The sequence below is a fragment of the Sarcophilus harrisii genome, chromosome 3 (genome assembly GCF_902635505.1).
Source record: "Sarcophilus harrisii chromosome 3, mSarHar1.11, whole genome shotgun sequence".
Classification (NCBI taxonomy): Eukaryota; Metazoa; Chordata; class Mammalia; order Dasyuromorphia; family Dasyuridae; genus Sarcophilus; species Sarcophilus harrisii.
The window spans coordinates 110,702,886-110,716,410 of NC_045428.1; the positions used below are offsets into that span (position 1 = coordinate 110,702,886).

Consider the following 13,525-nt stretch of genomic DNA (forward strand, 5'->3'; position numbering starts at 1 on the left):
GAGAAAAAGAAAGAGAGAGAGAGAGAGAAGAAAGAAAGAAAAAAGAGAAAGAAAGAAAAGAGGAAAAAAAGAAGAAAGGAAAGAGGATAGAAAAAAGAAAGGGAGAGATCAAAAGAAAAAAGAAAGAAGGAAGGAAATCAATATAATATCTTTTAGAAATGTAAATTGTTACCTTGCAACAAGATTTTATGAAATCCATAGATTTTAAAAAAATATTTTTAAGACACATTGCTTTATTAATTGTGTTGGTAGAGAAAAATCAGAGCAAAAGCAAAAAACATGAGAAAGAGAAAAAAATAAAAACAAAAAAAAGGGACCACGGCATGTGTTGATTTACAATTAGTCTCCTTGGTTCTTTTTCTAAATGCAGATGACATTTTCTGACCAAAGTCTTTTGGAATTACTTTGTATCATTGAATTACTGAGAAGAACCAAGCCTTTCATTGCACATTCTTGTTGTTATTGTGTACAAGGTATTACCGGTTGCTTGTTTCACTTAGCACCAGTTCATGTAAATCATGTAAATCTAAAAATCATTTTCTTCATCATTTTTTTATAGAATAATAATATTCCATTACCTTCATATATCATATCTTGTTCCTCCATTCCCCAAATGATGGCCATCCACTGCTTTTCCAGTTCTTTGCTACCATCAAAGGAATAAAGAACAGCTACAAACATTTTTGCATATGTGGGTTCTTTTCCTCCTTTAAGATTTCCTTGGGACTCACACCCAATATCAGCACTGTTGGATCAAAGGGTATAAACAGTTTCATAGCTCTTTGGGTTCCACATTGCTCTCCATAATGGTTGGATTATTTTACAACTCCACCATCAATGCATCAGTATACCAATTTCCCCCTTCTCCTTCAAAATTTATCATTATCTTTTCCTTTCATCTTAGCCAGTCTTGAGAAGCTTGAGGTATTATCTCAGAGTTATTTAAATTTGCATTTCTCTAACGAATTGTGATTTAGAACAGTTTTTCATATAACTACAAATGGCTTTAATTTCATCATCTGAAAATTGTGTTTTTATTCTTTGATCATTTATCAGTTGGAAAATGACTTGGGGATACATTTATGATTAAGAAAGAATCACCTACCTATGAGCAGGAATCTTGCGATTACCCACAATCAGGATCACATCACAGAGTTGTTGTTGCTTCAAGTAGCTTTCCATCTTTCGGAAGGTTTGTTCAGCATGATGTACTGCCTGATAGAATTCCTCAGAACTACTAGAGTCCATATCGCTTTGAGGTGTCAGAGAGTGACTAGTTGTTGTCAGCCTGTGAATCACAAATATAAGGTAGCTTTGATCAAGTGCCACCAATTGTCCAGATCTAATCACTGATTTCTCCAGGTTATTAGGAGAAATCAATTCATTTTCTCTGCTTTCATCAATGTTAACACAAGGCAGATTTTTTTTTCTTTACAATTCAAAGGATTAACTTGACTAAGCAATAAAGGGCCTGTAAAAGATCTATATTTCTTGGTTGATTGAAACAACACATTTTTACATTGGTTCTGCTTACCTATAGGGAAATACTATGTATTAAGCTTGAAAGAACTAATAAGCAATTAGCATGCTTATCCTAAAGTTAATTGCTAATGTTAGTCTCATGTGTTATTGGGAACAGTTAATTTCAATATACTTCTCATAATTGTGCTAAGAGATACCAATTTTATTGGTTATTGTATAAAGTGCTGCTTTATAAAAGTAGGAACTTTTAACTGAGGAATGAGATTTTTTAAGTTTTTTAAGCTTAACAATTACATTTTATAAGGTAGTATAGCCTCATGTCATATCTTATTTAGCACTCTTACAATCTTAACTCTTGTTACTCAACAAATTTGTAAGGACAGATAGAAACAAAACAGCAGAAAAGAATATCTTCATTTTAGGGAAATGGAAATAGTAACTAAAAATGGATAAAAATGGGAACCAAGAGGACAATACAAACTGATATGGTTTCTAGATGGAATGTAATTTTCACATTCTTGGAAAGACTAATTTAAGTAAACCAAATGAGCCTATCCTTAAAGTCTTAACATTGCAAATATTCCCAGATAAAATCAAACAAACTAACTAACTAGAACTAAAATCTATCCACAATAGCTCAACTAAACCAAAATCTAACTTTTCTAAAGAGCAAGTTTTTAAAAAGCAGTCACAAATGACATTCATTTCCTATCATTTGTTTCATATCATCAGCTTTGAGTATTATGTATCAGAGGTAAAATATCTCAAATAGTTTATAACATAGTAATAATAGTACATAGTCCTCAAAGGCTGTACTTTCAATATTGTAATTCCTCTGATGCTATTGTTGCCACCCAGAGAAAATCAAGTCAAAATTGAAATTCAAGGTTTTAAAAGTCTTCAACTGTTCCCAAAAATCAAATCTGCTGACAGGATAAAATCTAGCCAAATGATTGTCCAGCCATTACATAGTTCTAGGCTCTATACTCAGCCACCTAATTCTGTTTAATTTTGTGGGGTGAAGGAGGGAATAAGGAAGACTTAGAATTCTAGTTTGATATAGCTCTTAATTTTCTTTTTTTTTTCTTCTAAGTATGCTTTAGAAGGAATTCATATCCAATTATTGCATTGGTTGAACTGAATGGTTTCTGAGGTCACTTTCAACTCTCAGATTCTATAATCATGATTAACATTTATAAACTGCATTCCTCACTAAAACAAACCAAAAAGACCATGTAATAGGTAGTACAAATATCAGCATACCCTTTAAGGATGAGGCTCAGATGAGTTATGTGATTTGTCCATTTTAACACAGGCTGGATACAGCTAATCAGTCAATAATCAGTTATTAAGCACCTATTCTATAGCATTTTGGTAAGAAGTAGAGATACAACAACAACAAAAAAGCCAAAAAACAGTTTCTGGCTTTATGGAACTTATAGTCTATTGGTACAAACATGTATATACATATAAGATGCATAGAAAGTAAGTCAAAATATTTAGCAGAGTAATTCTACTCACTATTCCAACTAATTTGTCTTTGTGAAGTAGACTTTTGGCACTAACATTAAAGCAAATTGTAAAAACTTAAGAGAATTTACTTTCTCCAAGTTAACTTTGAATATTATATTATATCAAATATAAGGGAATTTGAAATAATGTTTATATACTGTTAAAACGCTTTCCCCCTTCTAGTCCTTGGAACAAATTTAATATTAGTACAGACTTTAAGCTTAAGGAAAGATATAGAATCTTTTGGGAAAAAAATATAAATATCATACTTAAGAATTATCATGGGGCTCTAAAGCAATGTTGAATTCTTGAATGTATTTATTATATTTATTAAGCACCCACTGCATATAAAACTAAGTGCTAAGATCAAGTTTAAATAAGGCAGGTAAAACAACTGAAGTAGCTTATACTTCAATAAATGGAAAAAGATCTTTAAGTTGAGAACAACCTCATTGGTTCCAGTATATTAATAGTACTTATCAGATAGGCTTCCATTTATCTATAATATTAAAAGTGTTAGAACTCTCTGAAAGGTGTGAAAAAACTTTCTAGAACTTGAAAAAGAAACAATATAAAGAAGCAATTTTTTTGCACTATGATAATTCTATTATGATGACTAGAAAACAAAGAGGTAACCTTCAAAGATGAAAATTTGCCTTCAGATTCAGTAGAATTTGATATACTTTCACTTCTCAAAGCCAAATGAAATAAAGGCAATTTCCTTAAGAATACTACAGATTTTCTTATTTAAGGTCAGCAAAAAGGGCAAGGAAGGGCAAGAAATATTGTGTAAATGATAGGTAAGGAAAAACTGAACAAAATAACTCTTTCAAAGAAAGTTTCTATGTAGAAAATAAATATCAACAGAAGATACCATTATTATAAATTAAAATTGATCTAATCTAGCTATAGGATTTTATTTGTAGCCTTAAAATTATGCAGAGATTATACAAACTTTGAATAAACTCTGAATGCTGCTACTAAAATCAGCTACTTAAAAATTAACTATATAAATCCAATGTAAACTAAGATAAATCAAAATACAAAATTACATCCTAGATATTTATATAACACAAATAATTTAAAATCTATGTAACTACTTTTTTATTTTTATTAACCATTTTTATTGAATATTAACAAAAGATAGATGTCTATACAATATCCCTTGTAATTATATCCATTACTAACATATTTTTTTATATCTTGAGTACTTATAGCTAAGTGTTGTGTTATATTAAAATGACACAGATGTTATAGAAAAGAAAAGCACTCCCTCTTCCATACAGAAGATTTTCTAGGTGCCAGGCTTTAATGATAGAACTTAAAATTGCAAGGATTTTCCTTTAATGTTCTAGTTAGCTTTCTGGAGGTCTTGGGACCAGCCTTCATTTTAGCAGAATAATCACCATGAGAATCTCCAGGGACAAAGTCCAAAAGTCTTTATTATCTTCTTCACAGTCTGTCTCCTTCACCTGGTGCTGCTTTTTGGAGGGAAAAGGCGGTGGTCTCAGTGGAAAAAATGCAGAAGGACAGGCCAGCCATCACAATAGTAGGAGATGGAATATCTCTCTTCCAGTCCTTCTTGGCTCTTATGTACTCTATTATAAGTACATCATCATAGGTATCAATCTTGTAGAATAGGTGTCAATCTTGTAGAATTATATTAAGTGCTAAGTACATGTAAACTAGAGAATCATTACCTTAATTCCACTGAGTTAACACCTTGTTTCAAGTATACTTCTCCAGAGTTCTGCCCTTTACACTCTCCTAACACTTTCAGACTAAAAAATCCTACAGTAATTGCTCTTTAATTGTAGCTCTAGAGGAGGGCAGTTCACTAACTTCTGGTATTACCTTTCTATAATCTAGTTATTATTTACTAATTATCTACTAATAGTACTAATAATCTACTAATTCTAAGTCATCTTGAACTGGGTTCCATTCCTGGGTTCCACCATCTTTTTGGGGCTTCTTATTACTACTGAGAATATTTCTTCTTCTGTATGATTCCATTTCATTATTTGATCTTTAAGGAGTTTCTATTCTTGTGATGTTAGTACTGTTCTGAAACTGAACTACTTATAAAGTAGATATTCTTTGAGCCTTGGTGGTTTCAGGGGTAAAAAAGAGTGATTGAGCTTTTCTTGTCATTTTTTTACAAATGAATATATAAGTTGTTACACTCATGGAACATGGCTTATAATGCTTAACTATCTGTAAATGTAAGAACAAGGAAAATATTTTTGAATATGTCTAACAAATAGCAAATATGAATATGGATCCGTTTCCATGGGGGGAGGTCTTAAATTATAGACAAGACAGGATATTGAAGGAGAAAGAACAATAGTTAAGAAAGAAGAGCTTATTTTAGGACATATTTCAATTCATATGAGAATAGTATATTAGAAATATAATAGTAATAGCAATCTTAAGTTTCTTAACGGTGAAGAAAATCTAATAGTATTTAAGACTGTGTGAACCACTTTGCAAACATTAAACTTCAAGTATCCATGATTTCATCATTTTGAATCTTTTTTTCCATTTGAAAGAAATCCCTGCAGGGATTTGTAACACTGCTGGTCAATGTAGAGCTAGATTTAGGAGAGTAAGAAACATGAAACAAATCAGTCTCTTCTCTTTCTTTCCTTCCAAAACCTCCTTTTTAGTTCCTGCAAGAAATTTCAGGCTCATTAGTCTTATGGAGTGAAAGATCATAAATTCTCTTAAAAGTTTCTATTTTTTGGAAGCTTATCAAAAATGAAAAATAAAATAAAACTAGGCAAATGGCTCAAAGTATATGTTGCTAATTTGAGAGAAATCTAGCAATGGAATCAGAAAGAAACTTCCCATTCAATATCCATTTGTTTGGCAAAACTACCAGAGTACTCCTAGTGCCTATTCCGATCATGGACAAAAGGACGCAACCAAAATAACATTTTTATAGAGTAAAAGGACAAAAGTCAATATAAAGGAAAGAGCTTAGCTCATAATACAAAACTAATTGAAAACCAATCCTTGTTAATAAAGAAGTAAGTGAAGGTGAGAGGGCAGTTGGATAGAGACAGTTCAGTTCATTATCACTGCATTCTCTTTAAGGCATTTTCTCTGACTAGAACTTCTCACCCATCTGTCTAGCTGCAACAATAGAGCATAATGTTCTTATAACTTAGACCTAATAGGTAAACCACTTCTCTGCTGCTGTCCTTGCAATTGCAGTTGATAGTACTATTCCCATCCTGCTTCTAAGCAGCAAGAATATTAAGGGAAGGTGAACAAGAACTCTTCTCCCCAAGTGCTATTTTGTTTTTGGTCATGGTTCCTGCCAAGGGCCCATTTCCCATGTTTACGGGAAGAGGAACTTCTTGGCAAGAAGATGAATTTCTTCCAAACTGTCAACCCCTTAAACTATTTCCCTTAACAGATTGTTAGCACTCTTAACAACTATTATAGATCAATTTATCATCTTCTCAACTTGCTATGGTTAAAAAAATTCAGAATTCTGTGGCCAACTCCCTGATGACAGATTGACTTCAGACAAATTATAACCAGGATTCAAGATATTCAACATCTTCTCCTTTTGTACTATCCTGCTATTTTTGAGCATACTAGAATCACTTCAGGGGATTGGAATAAGAATTTATGATGCTTAGATAAAATGGAAAAAAATGACCAGGGAGATTAGTAATGAATTACTAGGCTATAAATGGGCTACTTTTACTAGATTATAAACTCTACAGGATAGGAATTGTGTCTTAGATATTTTTGTGGTCCCTAAAGAACTTAGGGCCAAGAACTATGTCCAAGGTTTATTTTTGAAGAATATTAATTGAAGGAATGAATTAATTATATGATAATAAAAAGAGAGAAACCATAGATTCTCAGCAGATAGAACCAAGAAGTAGTACAACAGATTTGCAGTGATTTTTAAGATGGTGATTAGAAACACAGTTTTTAAAAGATAGATAGATATTTATATTTCTTTTTTTTTTTTATAATAACTTTTTATTGACAGAATCCATGCCAGGGTAATTTTTTTTTTACAACATTATCCCTTGCACTCACTTCTGTTCCGATTTTTCCCTCCCCCCCTCCCACCCCTTCCCCTAGATGGCAAGCAGTCCTATATATGTTGAATATGTCCTAGTATATCCTAGATACAATGTATGTGTGCAGATCCAAACAGTTTTATTGTTGTACAGGGAGAATTGGATTCAGAAGGTAGAAATAGCCGGGGAAGAAAAACAAAAATGCAAACAGTTTACATTCATTTCCCAGTGTTTTTTTTTTTTTTTTTTCCTTTGGGTGTAGCTGCTTCTGTCCATCATTGATCAATTGAAACTGAATTAGGTCTCTTTGTCAAAGAAATCCACTTCCATCTGATTACATCTTCATACAGTATCGTTGTTGACGTATATAATGATCTCTTGGTTCTGCTCATTTCACTTAGCATCAGTTCATGTAATTCTCTCCAAGCTTCTCTGTATTCATCTTGCTGGTCATTTCTTACAGAACAATAATATTCCATAACATTCATATACCACAATTTACCCAACCATTCTCCAATTGATGGGCATCCGCTCAGTTTCCAGCTTCTAGCCACTACAAACAGGGCTGCCACAAACATTTTGGCACATACTGGTCCCTTTCCCTTCTTTAGTATCTCCTTGGGGTATAAGCCCAGTAGAAACACTGCTGGATCAAAGGGTATGCACAGTTTGATAACTTTTTGGGCGTGATTCCAGATTGCTCTCCAGAATGGTTGGATTCGTTCACAGCTCCACCAACAATGTATCAGTGTCCCAGTTTTCCCACATCCCCTCCAACACTCATCATTATTTTTTGCTGTCATCTTAGCCAATCTGACAGGTGTGTAGTGGTATCTCAGAGTTGTCTTAATTTGCATTTCTCTGATTAATAATGATTTGGAACACTCTTTCATATGAGTGGTAATGATTTCAATTTCTAGATATTTATATTTCAATGTAATTGTTTTCCTTTATAATTCTACATAATTCAATTTATGATTAAAAACAAATTGTTTTGAGAAAGAGTCCAGAGACTTTATCAGATGATTTGCCAAAGATCAAAACTGCTAAAATACTTAAGTACTGCAGTACATTGTAAAGATCCAGTGATCTTTGAGCCCCTTACAATTCTAAAATTCTGAGGTACTTAAAAAAAAGTACAACTTGAAATTAAAAGGAATGACTTCTCTCATTTTTTCCCTCTACTTTCTTATTTTTCTTCTTAATGAAGCTTAAGAAGCAGATATCTTGAATTTGCCCAGTTTTAATGATAGTCTTCTGAACAGAAAGTATAGTTGGCAAGGCCTGAGTTCTGTCTCTATCTCTGACACTTGTTATTTGTGTGACCATAGATAAGTTAGTTAAATTCTCTATACTTTAGGGTTTTTTTTTTTCAGCTTTTTCAACTTTAAAAAGAGACCTGATAAGATTATTGTGAGGCTGGCATGAGTTGAAAAATATTTTCAAACTTTAAAACTATAAATAATAGACATCAATGTTTTCGTTATAAAAATTCAAAAGAAAATATGACTGGAGGCCCAATGGGTTGAACAGAAAGAGTTCCAAAATCAAGGTCATTTTCTAATATCTAAGCCTGTATTTATAAGATTTTTACATTCACAAAATTCTAGTCTTTGAGCTTTGCCATATTACATCTTGAAAAAGCAGTCACTTTTCTTGAAGGTCATTCTCTCTGTCACTGAATGAAATTAGATTAGCTTGACTTGATTTGCTCTCTCAATGCCATTGAGGGCTCCCTACCCCCATCATCGGCCATTTCCTAAGTGTTTGCAAATTTCTTCACAAATCCTCCTAAGCATCTTTGAATATGAGGTAGCATTTAAGAAGACTCTTTATTTTAGCCCTAAAAGCTTAAATCATCATCAAAGACATTTACCAATTTATTACTTCTATGACACACTTGAAAAAAAAATGAGTTAAACTAGAGAGTATGGTTCCTGTCCTTAGTTTTAAAGGCTAAATAAAGCTTGTTAAGAGAACAAGACATAGCTTACTCTCTGAAATCTCCTTCCACATTTTAAAAAATATCTGTTTTTAAGTCATTGATACACATAAGTACACACAGAGATAAACAAAATACAAAAAGAAAATTAAATAAAACTCATTGTTTATAAGGCATGCAGGAGGAAAATAGAGAATATAAAAGAAATTTAAAAAGCCTTATATTTATGGAAAGAAACTATTTTTAAAGTTCTTAATTATATGCAATGCATTTCTATAAAGAGGATGATACACAATTACATGAGACAAACATAGCAAAGAGAGTATAAAAAACAAGAAAAGGGAAGAAAATGAAAGAAATGAAAACCCCAAAACAAAACATCTCAAAGCAAACAAACAAACAAACAAACCCTGAAGAAATTCACCTGAATTGGCAAAACAGAATGACTGGAAAAAGGAAATACTTCAGTGCCAACATAATTAAATGACTGCAGGAATATTTTAGAGGACAATAAAGATATTCATGGTAAGCTGAAAATAAGGAACTTTGAAGAACAGGGGTAAAAAAAAAAAAAAAAAAAAAGTCATCATGCCCTACTGTTGCCTTCAGGATGTCAGGAAAAAGTGAAGGCTTTCTGTATATTGGAGTGATGTGTTATGACAAATTTATAGGACAAGAAAGTGTTGTACAATATGAATAAAGGCATAGATGGAGTATCATCTTAATCATGGGAAAGAACATTCAAACTTGACTTAAGATTTTGTTGATTGTCTATGCTTAAAAAGTATGCTTACATCTATATCTATCTATCTATATTATAATAAATATATTCTTACTTAACTATAACCTGTTTGGGGGAGGTAGGAGGAATGAAAGGGGGAAAAAGGATATAGTAAAAATAATGTGCATCAGAGAACAAAAAATAACTTACAAGGAAGTAAAAAAAGATGGACACTCATGAATAAATTTTTCCTACTATTAGATATCCTTTTTTGAACAGGTAATTTATTGTTACATATTTTGAATCCTTCCTGAAGTTCTGCTGGGCACATGACAATATTTTGTTTTATCTTGTTTTGTTTTTGTTTTATTTTCCTTTTCTGCTTTCCTTTTTTTTTAATTCTACTTTTTTAATAAAAAAAAAGATTCCAAAAAAAGGGGGAAAATATTAATGATCTAATTAAGCTTAAAATATGTCAAAAGTACATTTTTTTTTCTCTTGGAGATCTGCTTGTTAAATATTTACCAGAGAACATCTAGGTAAATGATACTATTACTATTATGCTTACTTTAAGTATTTTAAAAATAAAACCATTATCCTCCTGATATACCCCATTTAATATTAAATAGCAGCTATATTTTGTCCATTACATTTAAGTCCATAACTTGAGATAAATAAACCTCAGTCATGTCAGTTTTAATAATTTAAAATTGATACTCAAAAATCATTATCATGTACCTGATAAGTAAAATATTTTAAAAAAAGAACTTTTAGCTAAGAAATAACAACAATAAAGAAAATTGTAATTAGGAATTAAAAATTCTGAAACCATATAAACTTATCCAGAAGAGGTGGCATGTTTTGTAATATTTACTGCTAAGAAAAGCTGAGACTGGTGGATCACTTGAATTAGGGAAGTCTGAGCTAGATTATGACTAAAGCTTGATTAGGTGAACTCATTAAGTCTGGCACCAGTATGAAAAGTTTCTAGGAACCAAGGGGCTACCAGGCTTTCTCCTCCTAATGAAGAGAAAACTAGCTGAAGTTCTTGAAGGAAGGAGAAAACTTCTGTCCTAATCAATAGTAGTTCTGGTCAGTAAATGGTCATTTTTCTTCTTGCTGATGGGGGAAAGATTCCAATCTTTGATTCCCAACCCCCCCTAGTTAATGTAAATTATCCTTTGACTCACAAATCCTGGTCCCTTTGAATTCCAATAGAAGATCCGGACCTGTCCCAGCCCCACCCGGATCTGAGCCAACTTTGGGGCTACACCCAAAAGCCCCTCGAGCTAAGTCTCCCATTACAAAAGGGCCACACTGGGAACCCCTCTTTGCAGAGATTCCAAACATACCAGCCATGTGAGGACCCTCTGTCCACTGGACCCTCTGTCCAGTGCCCTCCTTATCTCTGTCTTCACCTATCTCCTACTTCTAAACTCAATAATAAACCTCTTTTATCAATCTAACTCTCCGGGCCAATAAATGCTTTTATTGGGAATCGTGCCGATACTAGACCTCATTTACTGCCGTATCCTTGCGCCGAATCCAAGGGAGTTACAGGGGAGTTTTGCTTGACTTCCTGTACCCCAAACCTGCCACTAGACCTTAACTAAACCCTAATTTCATTTAGGTACTCCAAATCTAGACCTCAACATTTGATCTACACCTCAACATTGCCTGGAAGTAATAGGAAGCCACAGTTTCCAAAACCAAAATAAAATAAAATGATGAAAGCTTAGAAGTATAATAATATGCCTTCAAAATATGCATAAAATATCTTATTTTTTTAATGGAACTTTCCAAAAAAAGGAAAGTAAGAAGCAATTATTAAGTGTTTACTATGTATGAGGCTGGCACTATGCTAAGTGTTAAGAATTATATTATTATTATTAATATTAAATTAAAAAGTAAAGAGAAAAGTAGTTCTTGACTTCAAGGAATTTTACTTTACAGTGCCTGATTTTAAACTTTTATTTCTATTTTTTTCTATACCACTTTCTTTATCTCTATTATGCATTTTTCATATATTTGTTCCTCTTAAATCATATCTGAATTCTCCCCATCCCTTTATCCAAATCTCACCCTTCCTCTACTAGCTCTTTTTCAATGACTTTATTAATTGTTGAATAAGCATCCTCCTTCCTCTGTTTTAAAAAGTCAAATATGTTATAAAATCTCATCCTTTTCAGAAAAGAAAGTAAAACAGTTTTATGTGGATTGAAGAGACTCTGGAGAAAAGTTAGTTTTACATTGGATAAGTAACTCAACCCAATTTGAATAGATTGACATTTAATTTTAGGAGGGCAGGGAAAACAACTATCTATGAGGCTTTTCTGATTATTATATCCATCTTGCTTGTTGAAAAACAAATTTCCTCTGAGGATGTGTTTAACCCACAATAACCTAAGCCTTGGGGAATGGTAAAAAAACAAACAAGAAACCCATGGAATACTAACAAAATATTTGACCTCTCCATAAATCAAATCAATGAAGATAAAGAAACTAGTATTCTTGCCTCTATAAAGTAGTGTGTGTGTGTGTGTGTGTGTGTGTGTGTGTGTGTGTGTATATATATATATATATATATATATATATATATATAAATAAAATTATATATATATATATAATTTTGTTGATCAAAATAAGTATATGCATTACATGTTTTAACCCACTGAATTCCATATTTTTCAAAAATCAGTAGTAGCAAATAATAATTTGATCTACTGAAACCAACAAATTAAAAGCTAATATATTTTGCTACTATATACACTTCTACTAATGTTAATTCCTAGTTTAATTAGAGCTTTCTGTTTTGTTTGAAATTATTTCTATATGAGAGTATCTCATAACCCTTCCTTTATGGTATGAAATAAAAGAAAATTCAAACTTCCAAATCTTGGAAATAAAAATGTTTACCTTACAAGTACCAGTATATATGCATAAAATCCTATTATACAAAGAGCTAATATCATAATATAAACATAAATTAGAACAAAATTGTCATGCTAATTATTTTTCCTGTTATAAATAAGACTAAGCACTTAATCTTAGGTAAATGTGTAAACTGGCATCTTTCATCTTAACTATATCTTTTTCAAACAGACCAAATTTGGCACTAGTTCTTTTGTAATGCTGGAGAAACTGAGTAAGATAGAGATTAGAGAATATTTAATAATTTATTAAATGGAGAGATATACTGGTATCAATGGATCCATGTTTGGTCCCAGGGCTGAATGAGACTATTGTCTCCAAGAATCCAGCAATCAGAGTTCTCAGACGCAGAGGATAGACTGAGGCAGGAGTGGAGTCAGGGTCCTGAGAGGGCAATTGGATTCTGACAGGATGGCGTGATCCTCTGGAGAAGGGATGACAATGGGAGGAGGCATCTTGATAAGACAGTATCTGATATTCTAATAGCTTGGGATGTGGAGAGGCATTCTTATGTTCTATCAAGTATTCTAATAAAGAGGGAGGGGAGGTTTTGCAGAACTAAGAAGCAGGGAAACCGAGGAAGGATTGGGTCAGGATAATTAGGGAAACTGAGTCAGGACAATAAAAGAGAACTGTGGCATAACACTTTTAAAAATCTTGAGGCCTCAAATTTAAGGAATTTTCAGGCTAAAATGTATAACCAATTAGATGAGTCACATGCTAACAAATTGTGATGTTGTAGTTTAGCTCATTTACAATTATATATAGAGAGAATGCTAATCTCTGTTCTGAGATACTGTACCATATTACCAAATGCATCTTAAATATCTTGAATTGAGCTTCTTACAGTTACTATAAATAGTCTATCATAAGTGCTTATTAAATGTTCAT

At 32.3% G+C, this 13,525-nt stretch overlaps 1 protein-coding gene across 1 annotated transcript in view; it reads right to left on the minus strand.

The window, feature by feature from the left end:
- KLHL1 (kelch like family member 1) overlaps positions 1-13,525 on the minus strand; it is a 553,989-nt gene that overhangs the window by 390,607 nt on the left and 149,857 nt on the right. Inside the window, exon 2 of the mRNA XM_003765805.2 lies at positions 1,106-1,288. Within this exon, the coding sequence (XP_003765853.1) occupies positions 1,106-1,288 (183 nt within the window). The remainder of the gene's footprint in view (positions 1-1,105; positions 1,289-13,525) is intronic.